We start from the raw sequence: 18,161 nt of genomic DNA, 5'->3' as shown, positions 1-18,161 counted from the left end.
GTGTGCTATATTTAGAGAAGTGTTGCTTGAAAATAATAATAATAATTAAATCTGCACATTTCTATACAAGAGAAATTTATTTTTCTCTCAGGGAATAAAATCTCTCTCTCCAGTAGCTTACCAGACATTACAAGAATTTCCTCTTTTTGAAAATCAAATGTTTCCATTATGTTGCATTTAAGCAGCTGGTCTTTTACTTCTGGTTCTAAAAAGTAGTATTAGCTTTTCTCAATATAACAAAGAAACAGTACAGTTCTCAATTACAATTTAGATTTCATGGCTAACAATGGAAGGGAAGCATTATATACAAAATACAAGGACTCACAGAGGCTGAAGTAAATTTAGGTTAGTGTGCTACTTAATAAGGAAGCTCCATATAAACAGGGCTTGAAAAGTAAATGTTATGTTTGGAGTGCAAGGTATAGTCAGCTTTTTCTGCGTGCGATGAAGAACATCCCATTTTAGAGGAAATGGACAAGTTTAAACATGATGTAGCATTTCAAGATAATCCTCCATCTAAATATATGAAAACCCTGAAGTCATCCAAACCCTCTTTAAGAAGTAAATCATGCCTCAAATCTACATACTATATGGTTTTAAAAGAGCAGATAACACAAAAGTAATTAGTTCTTTTCCAGTCCATTACCTAAACTTTATCATCTTCTGTATCTATTAATGTTATTGTACTTGCCACCTTGCTACAGAATCTCAATTCTTGGCTTTCAATTTTTTTATTTTTATTTTATTTTATTTTTTTTAAAGAACAAATATAGGGGGAAGACCTACCAAAATGTTATGTCCTGGCCTCGTTTAATTTAAAGCTTTTCGTATGTGCATCACCCAGCTTGAAAGTTCTGCATCTACTTTGTACAGACCTAATGGGAAGGGTTCTCAGAACACAGATCACCCTGAGATTCAGCAATACTAAATTTCAAAGCAAAGGTTTAGGGATATTTAAGTGATCAATGACACCTAGTGGTTTTAGTAAAAACTACATATTCACCTGCATAAGCTCCGCTCGAACTGGCTGAATATGATCATACAGGAAGTCTGGCTGTAAATTATCCACACACAATTCAAGAGTTCTCAAACCTTGGCTAACCAGGGTCTGAGATCCATTTAGAGCTGACACCAAAGGATCCATCAACATTGGCAGATAAGGAAGGAGGGAGCTCAATCGAACTGGTACAGTGAGACAGAGTTCTACAAACAGATCTTTCATATGCTGCTTGTGCAGGCCACTTTGCAACATATTAAGTCCTGAAAAAAAATGGAGGTTACATATTTTTAAAAACAGACACTATAATAATATGGTCTAAAACAGGAGTGGGCAAACGATGGCCCTCCAGAAGTTTTAATCTGGTTCTCTAGCTCCCACCAGGGAGTGGGGTCTGGAACTTGTCCTGCTCTGGCGCTCCAGCCGGGGAGTGGGGTCAGGAGCCTGGCCCGCTGCGCGCAGTTCCTGAAAGCAGCAGCATGTCCCCCCCTCTGGCTCCTATGCACAGGGGCAGCCAGGGTGCTCTGCATGCTGCTCCTGCAGCTACCATTGGTCAGGAACTGCAGCCAATGGGAGCTGCAGGGGCAGCGCCTGCAGACGGGGCAGCATGCAGAGCTGCCTGGCCACACCTGTGTAGGAGCCAGAGGGGGGACATGCCACTGCTTCTGGGAGCTGCTTGAGGTAAGCGCCACCCAGAGCCTGCACCCTGACCCCCTCTCGTGCCCCAACCAACTGCCCCAGCCTTGATCCCCCTCCCACCCTCCAAACCCTTTGCTCTGAGCCCAGAGCATCTTCCTGCACCCCCAAACCCTCATCCCCAGCCCCACCCGAGAGCCCACACTCCCAGCTGAAGCCCTCACCCACTCCTGCACCCCAAACCTCAAGTTTGTGAGCATTCATGGCCCGCCATATAATTTCCATACCCAGATGTGGCCCTCTGGCCAAAAAGTTTACCCACTCCTGGTCTAAAACAACCAGTATTTTTCCAGTCACATTCAGTGTGCCTTAGGTTTCTACATTTAATGCATTTGGTAAAGGTGCTTCTCTATATCTATTCCCTAACTAAAAGTCTGTTATTCCTATACATATGTAGGTCCAAAGATAACTATTATGTAATAGAAAACAGACTGCAAATACTATGAAAAGAGTGTACATGTGTATGCAAGCCCAGTAAAATGCACATTTAACATAATGAAATAACCTTTTAGTACACTGGTCTAATTTGGCTAATTCTAGCCTTCAGACAATGAGGATGCTGGAAGAATTCATATGTTCAGCAAGTACATTTAAAAAAAAAAAAAAAGCACATGCTAACCTGAGTGGTTTAATTTAAGATTTTGACCTTCTAGTAAAGATAAACTAAAAAAATGCAGTAAATATTTTCAAGAACTTTTATTGTGTCCACAAAAGAAATATGTACACTACGCCCTAACCCTAACCCTCCCACCTCCCACCAGAAAAAGCTTTTATGGCATATATTCCATAAGCCCCAGGTAGTAACTCTATTTGGGTATATATATTTTCCCCAATGCACTCTATGTACAGACCGGTTATACGTAGCTTACATATATTTGTTAACTAAATGGAAAATAAAGTTTCCTAGCTGAGGATGGGTACCACAGGATTTCACTTTTCTGATATTGATTACCTCTCTCCAAATCTCAGTGGTTCTGCTTGGTCCCCTGCTCAGCATTAATACTTCTGCTGCTATCTTTTCAGTCATGCATACCCTTATAGCCAATCTAATTTTGTTAAATTAGTTTGTCTTTAGACTCCGTCACCATTATTTTTTTAAATCTGAGAAGAGGCAGTTTTTCTTTGTACCTGTCTCTCCAAATTGCCATGGTTCTGGCCACATTGCTTCTCCTACCGCACTCTTACTCCTCAGTACTCCATGCTAACAAGAACAAGCATACCAGAACTCGCGACGGGAGGCAGAAAGAGTGAACAGCAGGAGCTGAGGTAGCCAGAACCCTGGAGACGGAGGCAGTGAATAGCAAGAGGAAATAAGCTAGAGTCAGATATTTAAAATACATGTCAATTGCCAAGAGTCACCATGTGTGATATCCATAAAACACTTTTACCCAGTAATAGAACTGTATTTTCAACACTTAATCGGAAATAGGGAAAGTTATTTGTTCTGACCTTGCAATAAGTTTGGTAACAGTGGCAAGAACTCTTGATATAGGAGATCATGACTGCCTCCTCCAATAGATCTGAACAGTGCTCTAAGCAGAAGGAAATAGTTGTATGGCTCCTTGGCAGTCTGTGCAAGTTCCATAGAGCTGTTCACTATCTTGTGCAAATGCGGCTATAAAAAGAAAAGCTTCAAGATTAAAGCATCTATTTCATCATCACTGTTTAAAAGTTCAACAGGATACAAAGTTATTTGCTGTCAATCTTCTAGATCAGGGGTTCTCAAACTGGGGATCGTGACCCCCAGGGGGTCATGAAGTTATTACATGGGGGGTCGCAAGGTGTCAGCCTCCACTCCAAACCCTGCTCCGCCTCATGCATTTATAGCAGTGTTAAAAATAAAAAAGGTGTTTTTAATTTATAAGGGGGAGGAGAGGTCATGCTCAAAGGCTTGCTGTATGAAAGAGATCACCAGTACAAAAGTTTGAGAACAAGTGTTCTAAATGAAATAACCTTCCTTGATATAGGTGAGCAGCAGAAACACAAGCTTAGCAAAGAGGCTGCTAAAGGTTAAACATTAAAAATATAGAAAGATTATCTGAATTAGAGCTAAGAAATGTATCACTCTCAACCATTGGAGACATGGGTTCACATTAGTCACAAATGAAAGAGTTTGCTCACTTATCCTGCAGTACAAAACAAAGTACTAAGTACAAAACAAAACACTGAATCTGACATAATTGGCAACCTGTGCTCCAAAGAACCTTAAGGATGGACTAGCAGTAATATCAGAGGTAAATGAGCGGAGAATTTGTACAGCACCCTCTTGCTCTAGGTCTAGCTTTATCATTAAAGCCTTCATTTTCATTAGCACTAAATTCACTAGTTTTTAAAAGCACTCCATATTTTTTTAAAAATCTCTGCAATTAGAAATTTACAATTCTGGTTAAGGTCGTCTTAGAATGCAGGACATTAACTGCTTGTGGAAACTATTAAAAATTGCAAGGAGATATCAGGACTGTCTCATCCTAGGTATGAATAGTGAAATAATTATAGCTTTTATTAACATCTGAAAGCCATGTACTCTGCTACACAACTGCTGTGAATAGCTTTCATCATTCAATTAAATTGTCTACTCAAGGCCACCATCAATTCTGTTGAAACAAAAATATAACAGAAGCATGGAACTGTGAAGGCAGTAAATCATACCATTTAAATTGGTTTTGCAGTTTATAAAATTTAAGTGACCTTGATTTGGATGACAGGTGAGGGGAAACTTAGCACATTACATGCATATAGTTTCAGATTACTGTTGCCTTACAAAGAAGCAAGTTAAATTAGTAATCCATATGTAAGACTAAACTGCTCTATCTAGACAGCACTCAACCAGTCCTTCTATAGTGAACCCTCAAACTAAATATCTACCAGTATAAAGTTGTTTATGTTGGATACTTCACTCCTTTTGGGGGGAGAGGGAATGGGAGGAGGAGCAGGCAAAACAGGGTTACACTAAGATTTGATACCTTTTTTGCCTATATACACAGTAAGTGGTTCTAAGAAAACACTTTACTTTTGTGCTTTTAAGTACAGAAACCACCACATTTCTAAGATAATTTTAATGAGGCAGCTTAGACAATACTTGTCACAGGAACAATTTTAAAAACAATTTTGTTTTCCAATCCAGACTTCAATGGCATTACTTGCACAAACATACTCCTCTCATTGAAGCTGTGTCATAATAAAGGCTACAATTAAGCATTACAAAATACTGTAGAAGGCTTTTGAGAAGAGTGAGAAAAGTTATTTGAATTTTTTATTGTGGCTACAGCAATAAAGGATAAAAATACAGTAAGATACACAGCCTGGCAAGAAAGTTATTCAACCAGGGAAAACTTTATGGGACTCCTAAACAGACAACTCATATACTCAATCATAAAGACTTAGAATTTTCCACTTCACTTCACAGTTCCCAATATGAGACAGTCATTCATGAAAAATATTTCTTACAACTAGGCTATCTTCTGCCTCTGCATGCTGGATCCCTGTCATTAATGGAGGGTTTTTTGTTGTTGTTGGGGTTTTGTTTGTTTGTTTTGGGGGAGGGGGTTGTTTGTTTGAAAACAAAGAACATTTTTCAAACGTTAAAATGGTCATTTCAGGAAAGGCATTTTATTGCTAAAAACAGTGAAGAAAAACGAAAAAAACAAATTGGAATATTTTCCTCTCCTTGGTCAAAATGAACTTTACCTTCAGCATTTGCTCATTTTCAGCTGCAAATAGTGAAACAGAGCCAAAGACTAGTTTGAACAGCTTGAGATACAGATTGGACAGCTCCACATTCGAGCCCATTTCTGGCAGCCGATCTAGAAGATACTCCACCAGAATTGTAGCAAAAAGGGCAGAGGTGGTCAGGTTTGCCAAAAAGGAATTAGCAACAATCTGTCAAAAGAAGCAGATAGGGCAATACTAATTCCATTATGAAAGGAACACAGGGAAAGTCAAATTACATCCATTAAAAAAAAAAAAAAAAGTAGTCACTGCTGTTGCTGTTCCACCACCAGTGACTCAGTTAAATTATCCACAAAGGGTAAATTATCGTGTTTCCTGTGCAACATATCAAACTTTTCACTTCACTGGCACAGCTCCTATAGTTATTGCACAAGTATTAAAATCACATTGCAGTCTAAGGGAATTAATACTGAAGGACAGTAGATGAGACCTCTAGGTTAGGGGTTCTCAACCTTGTTCTTTCTGAGGCCTGCCCCATGCTATAAAAACTCCACAGTTTACCTATGCCACAACTGCTTTTCTGCATATAAAAGCCAGGGGCAGCATTAGGAAGTAGCAAGCAGGGCAATTCCCCGGGGGCCACAGGGCCCCCCTGCAAAGCTCCATTGCTCAGACTTCAGCTTCAGCCTCAGGGCCCTGGGCTTCAGACCCATGCAGTGAGGCTTCGGCTTTCTGCCCTGGGCCCCAGTGAGTCTAATGCTGGCCTCCTTAGCGGACACCTGAAACCTACTCCCGGACCCCTGGTTGCTCTAGGTTACTACTTTCTGCACAACTCAAAAACCCACTCCATTCAGCACGTGAACAACACAGTCCACCAATACCTTCACTGTTAACTTAAATTTAAGCATTTCAAGTTACACGGTTTACATTTTACCTACACAGCAATAACTGTAGAAAATAAAATCCATCTTTCCAGAATATTTATATTATTTCAATCTTGACTGGCTGTAGAAATACCTTAAAAGTTCATTTCAATGTTCTGAATTAAATACAAAAATGAAGTCTGATTTAGAGCAAAAACAGCTATGCCTCACTGTTATATAAAGTAAAGCCATCTACCTGAAGGGCATAGTTTTTTGAGATTCTTTCCACCAGATAAGGAACAGTAGTTTGAAAGATTTCTTTAAAAGTCAAAGGATTCATCATTGTGAAGACACCAGCAAAATGCTCCAGGACCTCCTTTTCCTCTTTCATCCTGACTGTCTGACAGTTTGCAACTCGAATATATGTCTGGCCATTTCCTGCTATTTGGACCTAATGCAGCAAAGTTAATATACAGTTAAGTAATGCTGTCACAACATGAAACAATTTCCTTATTATTCTCAAAATATCTATTTAGAATGCCAGTTGGTACACAATGCCTTATATGCAAGATAACAATGCCCCAGCTCTAGGAAGCTTTCAGAAAATACATCAAAATTTGACGCTTTAAGCACAATTATGAAATTAAAAGTCACCAAGTCAAGAGTGGGAGGAGACAGATTGCTCAAATATAATGTGATATTATATAATTTCAGACTAAGTCTCCCTTAAACTACCGTATGTCTAACTAAAATATGTAAGTGAATCCCTTCGTGAATTTTTGAAGGCAGGATTGTATTTATTTCATAGATTCTAGAGCAGGGGCAGGCAACCTATGGCACGTGTGCCGAAGGCGGCATGCAAGCTGACTTTCAGTGGCACTCACACTGCCCAGTTCCTGGCCACTGGTCTGAGGGGGGGCAGTGGGGGGGCCTCTGCATTTAATTTTAAATGACGCTTCTTAAACATTTTAAAAGCCTTATTTACTTTACATACAACAATAGTTTAGTTATATATTATATACTTAGAGAAAGAGACCTTCTAAAAACATTAACATGTATTATTGGCATGCGAAACCTTAAATTAGAGTGAATAAATGAAGATTCAGCACACCACTTCAGAAAGGTTGCCGACCCCTGTTCTAGAGTATGACCTCCAACATAACACGGACCATAGAATATTTGTTTACAAAATACACACTTTTCTCTCACAGACCACCAAGCACTTTGTCAGTCTTTAAATTAATGAAAATTCTATAGCAGAAGCATTTCCAACATCATAAATTCCACACATACAAAAAAAACAAACAAAAAAAAAAACCAAAACCCAGGTATATAAATATAGCCCCATGGACTTCATTTTCATACACGGATCAAAAATATTCTCTATTAACAACACACAGTATGCAGAGCTTGTGTGTATCAAAGTGACACAGAATTATGCCCTGGCCAGACTACATACCTGATAAATATCCAAAGCTTGCATTGCATATTTCACCAACTTTATATAGATCTGTGTCTCCTTTGGCTGCAACTGTTTGTTAGGAATGAACTGTGCTTCTGGAAGAAGGAAGGAATAAGCACAGTTTACCTCTATTACAAACAGAATTTGATTTTATGTTATAAAGTGCAAAATTAAAAGTGGATGTAATTAAATATTGTGTAGTATTACCACCAGGTGCTTTGCATGATGTTATGCCCCATGTAATTGTCTTGACACCACAGACCAAAGTTTTTACCAAGCTTCGGCAATCTGTGACCTGGAACGTCTGCTTATCTTCTTTCTCTTTTTCCCCTTGTTTTTCAAACACAGGTGCTGGGGTCACAGGAGTGGCAGGGGCAAGGGATGGAACAGGAGCTGCATTTGCTCCTGTCGGCACTCCAGGTAAAGCAGCTTCAGCTGCACCAAGTTCAGACTGTGGCTTACACTTTTTAAAAATGACAGAAAGCTGGTACCGTGCTATGGTATGAAATTTCAAAACAAAAACCTGAGGCAGGAGAGAAAAAACAAAGGGAGATTGAATTAATTTTGAAGATTGTTACTAGTATATTAACTTTAGGGTAAAACTTATTCAGACCAAGACAGCTGGGTTAATAAAAATTACACTCAAGATCTCAGAAATATCAAATATCCCCAAAATAATTCAAGTAATCACTGTTAAAATTCTCTTCTAAATGGACTAACGATATTTGATTTACCTTAACACATTCCAAAAAGTAAAAAATACTTGAAGACTAATTAAGCCCCCCAACTGAGATCTGATCTCATTATAGTTACTTTCCTGATCTGTCTGACATCAGAGAACTAGATTTTTCAAACAAAAATTAGAAAAGTCATAAGCAATCCTACAGTAATACTTGCAGATCTCCTAGTTTCCATGGTTTAACTGCTTCCATAAATACATACAATGCCATACTATTCTCCCTTGCTTCATATTTCTCACCTTCTTTCAATTAATTTTATTGATTATTTTTCTAAATTTTAACTTCCAGTTTGATAAATGGGCAAAATCACAGGATACCTGGAACGCAGACACTGCCAGTCCACTACACTGCACCACAATACCATCTAATATTAAAGAATCTTCATATATAGGGTCAGAGCTACTTTGTGTTTTGAGCAAAAGCATGTCTTGCTATCCATGAAAAACTGCCAACTTTAGACTAAAACCCAGCCTAGCTAAGCAGTAATTCATGTTAGTCTGCTAGGATATAGTTCAGGAGTGGTGATGACTAAATTTCAAAGCAGCCATATCCAACCTAGCCCTCTCCTCACCCTTCTTCACCCCCTCCCCAGGCAGCTAGAGCCATGATATAAACTGTCATTATAAACAGATTAGAAAGAAGATGGGGAAGGGAGAAAAACCAAAATCTTCAGGGATCCAAAATCTCTGGGCCTGCCTGCCCAGGAGACAAAGAATATGAGGCCACAGCCTTGAACTGCTATGAGACTGACCTGGCTTTGATTCTCAGGGCTGCTCTCATACCTCAAGACTGCACTACCAAGGCCATATTCACCCTGAGGTCTTTGTGAAAGTCTCCAGCTGTTAAACTAACCATGTTGTATAAATACTGCTCAGAGAACGTCCAGATCACATGGTGGTAGAAGTGCTGGAGGCCTTTCTACTTTAACACTCTGACTGCAACTAGCAGTTAGAGCTTCACTGACACTAGCACAGCAGTGGGAGATGTTTACACTGAGGTTTGTGTGACTAAGGTTCTACAGAGGAAGCATGCTTCACACTTGAAAGGTAATGGGTGCTCAGTTTAACACAGCAAAGCTCCCAGAACGTAAAGGAGATGTGATGACAGATTCTTTAGGAACTCCCATCCGATATTCAGCTGGAAAGATGGGCCTTATAACAAGGGAACCTAAAGACAGTGTTTATTAATCAGAAAGGAATGGGGACACCCAATACTCTAAAAGAGGATGCTGAGAACCTCCAACTAAATCGCAATTCAATTTTCCAGCTGTCGAACATAAGCTGAACACCAGCTGGGGACGGAAAGGAATTTCCCTTCAGGTTAAGGTATTGCACAAGTTTTAAAATCCTCCCTTTGAATTATCTGGACCTGGACACTGCTCAAGGCAACACAAAAGACTAGATAGTGTATTTCAGTCCAGCTACTTCTATATGTTCTCCATCCCATGGGGGTGGATGGGAGAGAGTATTAAGAAGCATTTGGCAATACAGTAATAAAGATTGAGAGAGTGGATGATAATTTATACATCATTCCAATGTTAAACTTCTCAACCAAATCAGTACCTCTAACATCCTCATAAGAATATCTCTGCCATTTCCATTTTCTTGTTCACTTTTGGAACGGATACAATCTACCAAGTTTAGAAGAAGCTTGCAAGACATAGTCTGGATACTGCTAGGTAATGACTCATCATCAATGTTCTTGGCAAATAACTGAACAGCAAGGGAGAGATCATTGAGTGGTAGATGCTGACGGACGTGATGTACCAAATCTGCCAGTGTACTATATGCAAGAGGCCTACGGATAAAAAAGGAATTAAAAGGCATCACACTGATTATACAGTTATAGTATGCTGCTATTCAGATATCATTAATTGTTACTACATTCAAAACTATTTTTAAATATTAAAATTCAAATTGTAAGAGATTTATTTGTACATTCACATTTAACTCTAAATATAATGTATTTCATTATTTCCTGTATAAAATTATTATACATTTCCTGTGTACTTTACTATAGGGGCGGACACGCGGGGAGGGGCCTGGAGCCCGGCTTGGCAGCAGAGCTTGGAGCCCAGGAGCAAGGGGGAGGAGGGCAGGCGGGGGGAGGATCTGGGGGGTCAGAGCCGGGCTGGGGGTTGGGGGAGACAGCACATGCTGGGGATCGTGGGACTGCTGAGGGTTGGGGGCTGTTTGGAGCGGGAAGTTCGGGGGGGAATCAGTGGGGGGAGCAGAGCTGGAGTTTGGGGGGGATGTTCGGTGGGGCACAGAGCTAGGGTCAGGGGAATGTTCTTTTATGGGGACAGAGCTGGGGGTTTGAGCGATAGTCGGTTGGGGGTGCGGAGCTGGGAGTTTGGGGGAGATGTTTGGTTGGGGAGCAGATCTGGGATGTTGGAGGGGATGTTGGGGGGGGCAGAGCTGGTGTTGGGGGGGGAGGATGTTCCCTCCCCTGTTTTTCTTCTCCCCCTCCCAGTATGTCCCCAGCACATGCCCTCTTCCACAACAAATAGCTTGGTTTAATGTTATATTCTGTTTTCCTAAAAACAGCTAACTTTTAAAGTGTTACTGGTTAGCTGTTTCGGAAACTTTTGTAATTCCCGGGCTCAAAAATTTTAAGAAAATGCAAATTTTTATTTTGTACGCCATTAGCATGTGGGGACACATTTAAGGCAGCACACAATGACCATGCTAGGAAAATTTACCACACATCTGTTGTGGCAATAAAATCTCCATTTCTACATGCAAAATGCCATTAAGTATGCAAATATAAGCTTGTATTTTAATAAAAGCAGGGGTTGCAGCCTCATTTGAAAATTGTGCTTGTCATCTGGCAATTGGACTGTATGTGTATCCTACTGTGCATATGCAGAAATATTTACTCAGATTAAAGTACTAATACTGATGCATTAACTTACAAAAAAAAATTAAAAACTTGGATGACTAAAAATCTGATAAATTTTAGAAAAATGAAATGCTTTTTAAGTAATTTAAAAACTGTTTATGAGCCTAAGTCATTGAGGAAACATATGTCCATCTTAACTGAGTTTAAAAATAAAATTTTAAAATTAATTCCTCGTTTACTTAACAGGACCTAAAATCCAGGTTTCTGTGATTGTCCAGTAAGAAGTCCTAAAAAACCACACATCTCTCTCAACTGAGATCCTAGTAGATACACATATTCCATTTATTTTTACAATTATTTACTGAGAATTTTAAGCTCACGTGTTCAGCTAGTGATTTAAAATCTTAAACTCTGTACCAAGAACAGGATTTGGAGTTTATGCAGTTTGTTGCTCTTTATTATTAGGATTATGTTTAAATACTGCACAGCATTAAATACAAATTACAAGTCTTTTCTTAAGCACACGCAATACTTAAGTATAATGGAATGAATGATTTAGAACTCTGTATATTCAGTAAACACTAAATATAAATACCATTAAAACGCTCTACTGACAAGCAATCAGACAGATACCACAAATTTAATCTCATACCTCAGTGTCTCTCGAGCTGTGTATCCAGAGCCAATTAGTATAGATTCGTCAAATAGCTTGTCCATGCATGGAATAAATTCTATAATACAAAAAAAAAACCCACTACATATATCACCAAGAAAAGTAGTAAACAAAACAAAAAGTAATTAAGCATTGCATCAAGTAACTAATGTACTTAACCACAGCCAGACTACAGTGAATTTATTATGCAAGTCTTTTTTCAAGCACACAAAAAGCAATATCATAATGATAGAAAGTATGTTTACTTAACTTTAGGAACTTTGCACTAATTTTCTCCCTAAATGGTCGGCAACCTACGGCACGCGTGCCAAAAGGTAGCACGCGAGCTGATTTTTGATGGCACGCAGCGGTGGGCTGAGTGGCTCAGTCCACTGCCCGTCTGGGGTGCCAGCAGCACTCAGCAGGGTGCTGGCAGCACTCAGCCTGCTGCCAGTCTGGGGTTCCGGCTGCTGGCCCCGCTCAGCCTCCTGCCGGCCTGGGTGAGAAGAACCCCAGGCTGGTAGCGCTGGCTGAAGGGGGCCAGCGGCTGGGATCCCGGCTGGAAGAAGCTGGCGGACGGAACCCCAGACTGGCAGCGGGCTGAGCGGCTCAGCCCGCTGCCGGTCTGGGATCCCGGCCACTGGCCCTGCTAAGCCCAGACCGACAGTGGGCTGAGCAGGGCCTGGGATCCTTGTCTGGGGTTCCAGCCACCAGCCCTGCTCAGCCTGCTGCCGGTCTGGGGTTCCGTCCGCCAGCTCCTGCCAGCCCCCCTCAGCCCGGGGTTCTGCTCACCCAGGCTGGCAGGAGGTTGAGCGGGGCTGGCGGATGGGATCCCGACTGGCAAGGGGCCAGCAACCAGAACCTCAGACCGGCAGCAGGCTGAGTGCTGCCAGCCCCCCAGACTGGCAGCGGACTGAGCCACTCAGCCCCCCGCTGGCTGAGTGAATGGAACCCCAGACTGGCAGCAGGCTGAGCAGGGCCAGTGGCTGGGACCCCAGACAAGGATCCCAGGCAAGGATCACACTAAATTGATAAAATAAAATTAAAATGCAGATCTTAAATGAAGCTTCTTAAATAATATTTTAAAACCTTATTTACTTTAAATACAACAATAGTTTATATAATATAGACAGAGAGAGAGAGAGAGAGAGACCTTCTACAAATGTTAAAATATATTACTGGCACGCAAAACCTTAAACTACAGTGAATTTGGCACACCACTTCTGAAAGGTTGCCAACCCCTGCTTTAGCATGTACTCAAAGCCACAAAATTGGTATAATAAAAAACAATTCCAGTTCTACATAACAAAAAAATAAAGTAACGTTAAGGGTGAGGTGTGAATCCCCAAAAAGTAATTTCATAATATATGAGAGATATCAACTTATATTAAGGCCAAAAGCTCTTACTAAGTTTTCCTAAAACCTATTTGTGGCAGGGTGGACTAGGTCTGGAGGTCCCCTGCAGGAGGCCTCATGGCCCTGAATCACCCTGCCCCAGAATAGAGCAGAACAAGGTCCTCCAGGCACCGTAGAGTGGCTGCAGAGGAGCAGCCAATCGGGAAGCTGATAGAGCAGCCAATTTGGGGCCAAAAGGGCCCTATATAAGACAAGTAGCAGAGCAGAGAAGTTCAGTTCCTGCCTGGAGCTTGAAGAGGGAGGACCAGGTGCCAGGCTGGCTGAGCAGCAGGACCATGGAGAGCTCACTGGAGGCAGAACTGAACCAGCCCAGGGAAGGTTGCCAAAGACCAGGTGCTGGGAAGGGTGAGGCTTGGTGGAAGAAACTGGGTACAAGGGGGTCTGGATGCACAGGGCTTGGGCAGATGGGGGAGCAGCTCCTTGTACAGGGATCCCTTCTTCTGCAGCTGAAGGGTGATGGGTGCAGGAAGTGGGGGGGGGGGGAAGTTTGCAGAGATTCCTGCAGCTGGGGAGAAATCTGGGTGGGGGAGTCTGACTCAGCCCTGGATGCCTTGCAGGGGAAGAAGTAGTCCTATCCTCCCCATCCTAGCAGAGACTAGCAGCTGAGCCAAGCGCAGGGTAGGAGCCACCAGCCGGGTCTTCCCCAGTCCCGTCTCCTGCCCCACAGTGATTTACCTCTCTGCCGGCTGCCCCAGGCACCCGAAACATATTGGTGGGGAGGGTCACATGACCGCCCATGGTTTCCCTGTCAGAAAGTCACTTTTCTGCAGGGAAGCAAAGAAATCTGTGAGGGACATAAATTCTGCACATGCGCAGAATTCCCCCAGGAGTACTATCTGGATACTGCTGTTGACGGGAATTGTGGAGAAGACTTGCTCATACACAGCATGTACATTATGCTACGAGACAGAGAAGTCGACTGCTAGACAAGAAGAGGGACTAGAGAGTGAAGTAGAAAGAGAGATGCAATCTCCATTAGGTTGGAATGCGTGAAACATATTTAAAACTAAGGGGGGCAACTTTCCATGGATTCTCAAAATGAACAGGGAGCCAGTAGAGTTTGTTTGGTGATGTGCTTGCAAGTGCACGGAGGATGACTAGGAGTAAAGGCAAGCATCAGCACTGTTGCTAGAGAACTCAGATTTAGGAGGGGGCCAGAAAAGGAAAAAAGCATTATTAGCAAATCTAGAGTTTTTTCCACCATATCAGGTCTTTACAATCAATTACCTACTATTGTGAGAAGAGATGAAGCCATGAATAAGAATTTCAAATGTGGAGCTGAAATTAGTATACATAGGGAATACCACAGAGGCAGAAGACAGATGTGGGGAAAAAAGAATTAAGTTCATGACTGCTTGCAGCATAATAGCGGAGAAAACTGAAGATCTGAGTAAAGGAAGGGGATGGAGAAGGAATTGTGCTTGATGAGGGCCCTCTTGCTCAAGAGATCAACTTGTCAAGACATTTAGCTGAACAAAGAGAGGAAACCACAAGTCTTATTAGTCAACACAAGCAGAGAAATTTTGACCATCCACAATTAAAATATCCAGTATGGAAGCCCCATTCTTAACATAAATCTTTGGTTGTGTCACTACCCTAATTTCTTTTAATTTGCATAAAAAACAATTAGGTAAATTAGATTACGCAGAACATACCATTAAGGGGATTCTGCTAATGGCTAGTTAATGAATATGACATATCAAAGATTTAACAAGTACAAAATGATATGAAATTCCAGGAACTTCGAATTTTCAATCTAATTTATATCGTTTTAATCTTTTGAAAGAAAAATGCCACTTGCAATTCAAAACAAGCAGCATCAACAGGGATGTAAACCTTTAAAATGTGCATGGACTCTAATTTGCGTTTTAATTTTAAGCACCATTAATAAAATTACATTGATGTCAGTTTTTAAAACCTTTGCCTGAGATTTGCATGCACACAAAGTTTTGCCCTTTTCTTTTAAATTGATTAATATTGCATTTACTGTAGCAGCAGTGGAGAAAAAGGACCTCTTTTCTCTCCCCTGCCTGCCCCTCAGAAGATTAAGCTCCAAAAAAAAAAAAAAAAGGAGGGGGGGAGCGAATCATAATGGCAAGTACTATATGATCTGTCAATCAGCATGGGGGTTGCACTTTGAAAATTTCTTCCACTCAGATATATTACTGATTCCCACATTAGGTCCCATTTGAAGTATAAGGAATCCCTTGCAAACATGTGGCATCCAAATAAACACAGTTTTAAGTGTGACTACAATACTAAACTCAAAACCCTGGAAAACCTGAAGAAAACATTGTGTACTAATTCTTCTGTACCTCCCTAGCCCAGCTCTAGCACCTGAAGCAGTGGACCCTTGTTAGCACACATGGTGAGTTACTCCACCCATCCCCACAGACTGTTTTGGGGAGGAGGGGGGGGGAGAGATGGAAAAATAAAAAGTTGAAACTGAGAGCCAGGCTACTCTAAAACTTGACAATCCTGCCAAAAGAAAAGAATGAAGAACAAATCTACTGAAGAACCTACATTAGTTCAGACTGAAAGAGGTCTTCTGTCTGGAGACAAAAACTGAGCCGAATTAGCCAAGCAAGATCACTTTGTAGTTGAGTGACTATTCCCACTGATGTCAATGGATTACTCATGTGCTTTATTTCAATCATGCACATCAGTGGTTGTAGGATTAGGGTCTAGGTGTGTATCAGTATATAGTAGCACCTTGGCAACGCACAGGTTTAAAAAAAAAAGCAAAAAAGCTATCAGGGCGCCTTGCTCAGTTCTCCATCCCACTCTAGGACATATGACAAGCTCCCTTGCCTGAGAGCAAAGAAAGATGTTAAGGAACAACTTGGTTGACAATTTTCCCAATAACCTGACCCAAAGAACTCAAAAATCCAATACAGCCCAATTTAAGCAATTTTATAATCACTACCAATGGTATTATAATAATAATACATAATAAAAACAAAGCATCAAGCAAACAGAATGGATCTGAGACATTTACACAGTTTCTACCCATGTTTTAAAAAAAAAAAATACATACGGCTCCTCAAGTCTGTGGTAAGAATGTGCTTCGCAGCTATTAGAAGCTCCTTTCGGAGATGTGCAGTTTCCGCTGGACAATTGGACAGTAACTGCAACATTCCTTTTACCATTTGCTGAGAATACTTAGCCACCAAATCCTGTAAAGTAAATATGCTCAAGTTATATTTGCAATGCAAATTGTTTTAAACAATTGTTTTGTTTTCAGTTTTCTGTATTGGTAGTTATCTATAGTTCCATCTGGCAGAAATTCAGAATTTTTTTTTTCCCTTTAAAAATTCTGCCTGTAAAAAAATGAAGTTCAGTAGACAACTGTTCTATACACCTTTTCTTTAGCTGGAAGGTTTGTCTGCAGACTTGAACCTGATTTTTTTTTTTTTAAATAAATCTTTCACTAATAGAACAAACCTGTAACTCTAAACTTGCTACACAAGTTTCCTCCCTCTCTAATCCCTGATGCATGCTGTGCCGCTCATCATCTTCCTCTTGCTGCTTCCCTGCAACAGAACTCACATTACTTATAACAGCAACCATCTTTAGCATAACCTACCTGGTATATTCTTATAATGTAGGCCAAAAATGATAATGTTTTAATCTGGGCAGCAATAAAGTCAGCGTACAGCTCCTTATTGTAAAGTTTGTGTTGCCTGAAATTGAATTGAACAAGTGTTATGCTTATTTTGTTCTTCCTCTCTTTTTGAAATGAGTTTAGAGGTCATGAATAGTGCCAGAAAGGGCTTCAGTTTGCTGTATAGTCAAATTACCCAAAGTAGAGCATACTTGGGCTCTCAAACCTTCCCTCCTTTGCCCTGAAGGGGCCTAAATCTAGTAGGGAAGGCTCCTTGCCCATTCGATGCTTACCCTCTCAGGCAGAAAGGTGTTAAATAATCAAGGCCCTACATACGCTGTGGCACACTGGAAATTCTGTAATAGCTTGATAAGCATTTGAAGGTTATAACTTATTAAAATGAGCAATTGATATTGAAAGCCCTCAGAATGTGAGCGCTTTCTACTGCGTTTCAGCCCACCATGTAGTTTCTGGCTTTCTACAGAATTCCAAGATGGTATGCTGACAGAGAATACATGACTCTGTACCTCCTCCTCCAGGGGTCACCTCCACTTTCCCTCAGGTCAAGAACGCTCTCCCTACCTCTCTGCCTTTTGAGCAATCGCTCACCTCAAGGAATTGGGAAGACCGGGATAGACTGTCTCTTCCTGCTTCCCCTTCCAGAACCACTGGCTGCTCATCAGGCACTCTCTCTCTCTCTGACGCAGACAGAGTAGTAACCAACAGGCAGAATATCAATGCTCTGCCTAGACCGGAGGCTCTCACGGGTCCAAGAAGAGCAAGAACACTAGTTTTGTGGCAGGATGGAGATTCCATGAGTGTAGTATCCTAGTAAATATGGGGCCTGGCAAACACTGCCCACTGCAATAGCAATTGTTGTAATGCTGTTAGATGTCCACTTAAACGAACTGAGACAGTTCTAATGACAGTCTGGGTCACTAGTGAACTGGGACAGATTCAGTCTAGTGACCTGGAATTGAAATATTCGAAGACTCAATTTCCTGAGAGCCAGGATAATTAAGTCAAAAGTAGCCAAGATTTATTGTAGTTGCAAGCAACCAAAGGCAAACAGATGTGCTTTAAGATAAATTTATCTTTTAAGATTTTGGATCATTTTTAAATGGCAAGTTTAGCTATTAGTAAACTACGAACATAAGAACGGCCACACTGGGTCAGACCAATGGTCCAGCTAGCCCAGTATCCTGTCTTCTGACAGTGGCT

The 18,161-nt window shown here is 41.1% G+C and overlaps 1 protein-coding gene across 1 annotated transcript in view; it reads right to left on the bottom strand.

Moving 5' to 3' along the window:
* The window catches only part of LOC123344006 (transformation/transcription domain associated protein), a 160,392-nt gene that overhangs the window by 124,915 nt on the left and 17,316 nt on the right, over positions 1-18,161 (bottom strand). Inside the window, exons 11-20 of the mRNA XM_044979696.1 lie at positions 16,923-17,019; positions 16,374-16,512; positions 11,921-11,999; positions 9,990-10,224; positions 7,895-8,210; positions 7,685-7,782; positions 6,482-6,676; positions 5,381-5,572; positions 3,143-3,308; positions 1,004-1,260 (exon numbers count right to left, since the gene is read on the bottom strand). Of these exons, the coding sequence (XP_044835631.1) occupies positions 1,004-1,260; positions 3,143-3,308; positions 5,381-5,572; positions 6,482-6,676; positions 7,685-7,782; positions 7,895-8,210; positions 9,990-10,224; positions 11,921-11,999; positions 16,374-16,512; positions 16,923-17,019 (1,774 nt within the window). The remainder of the gene's footprint in view (positions 1-1,003; positions 1,261-3,142; positions 3,309-5,380; positions 5,573-6,481; positions 6,677-7,684; positions 7,783-7,894; positions 8,211-9,989; positions 10,225-11,920; positions 12,000-16,373; positions 16,513-16,922; positions 17,020-18,161) is intronic.

Source organism: Mauremys mutica, chromosome 11, assembly GCF_020497125.1.
Source record: "Mauremys mutica isolate MM-2020 ecotype Southern chromosome 11, ASM2049712v1, whole genome shotgun sequence".
Classification (NCBI taxonomy): domain Eukaryota; kingdom Metazoa; phylum Chordata; order Testudines; family Geoemydidae; genus Mauremys; species Mauremys mutica.
The sequence above is the reverse complement of the archived record's forward strand: the minus strand, read 5'-3'. Positions and strand labels throughout refer to the sequence as shown.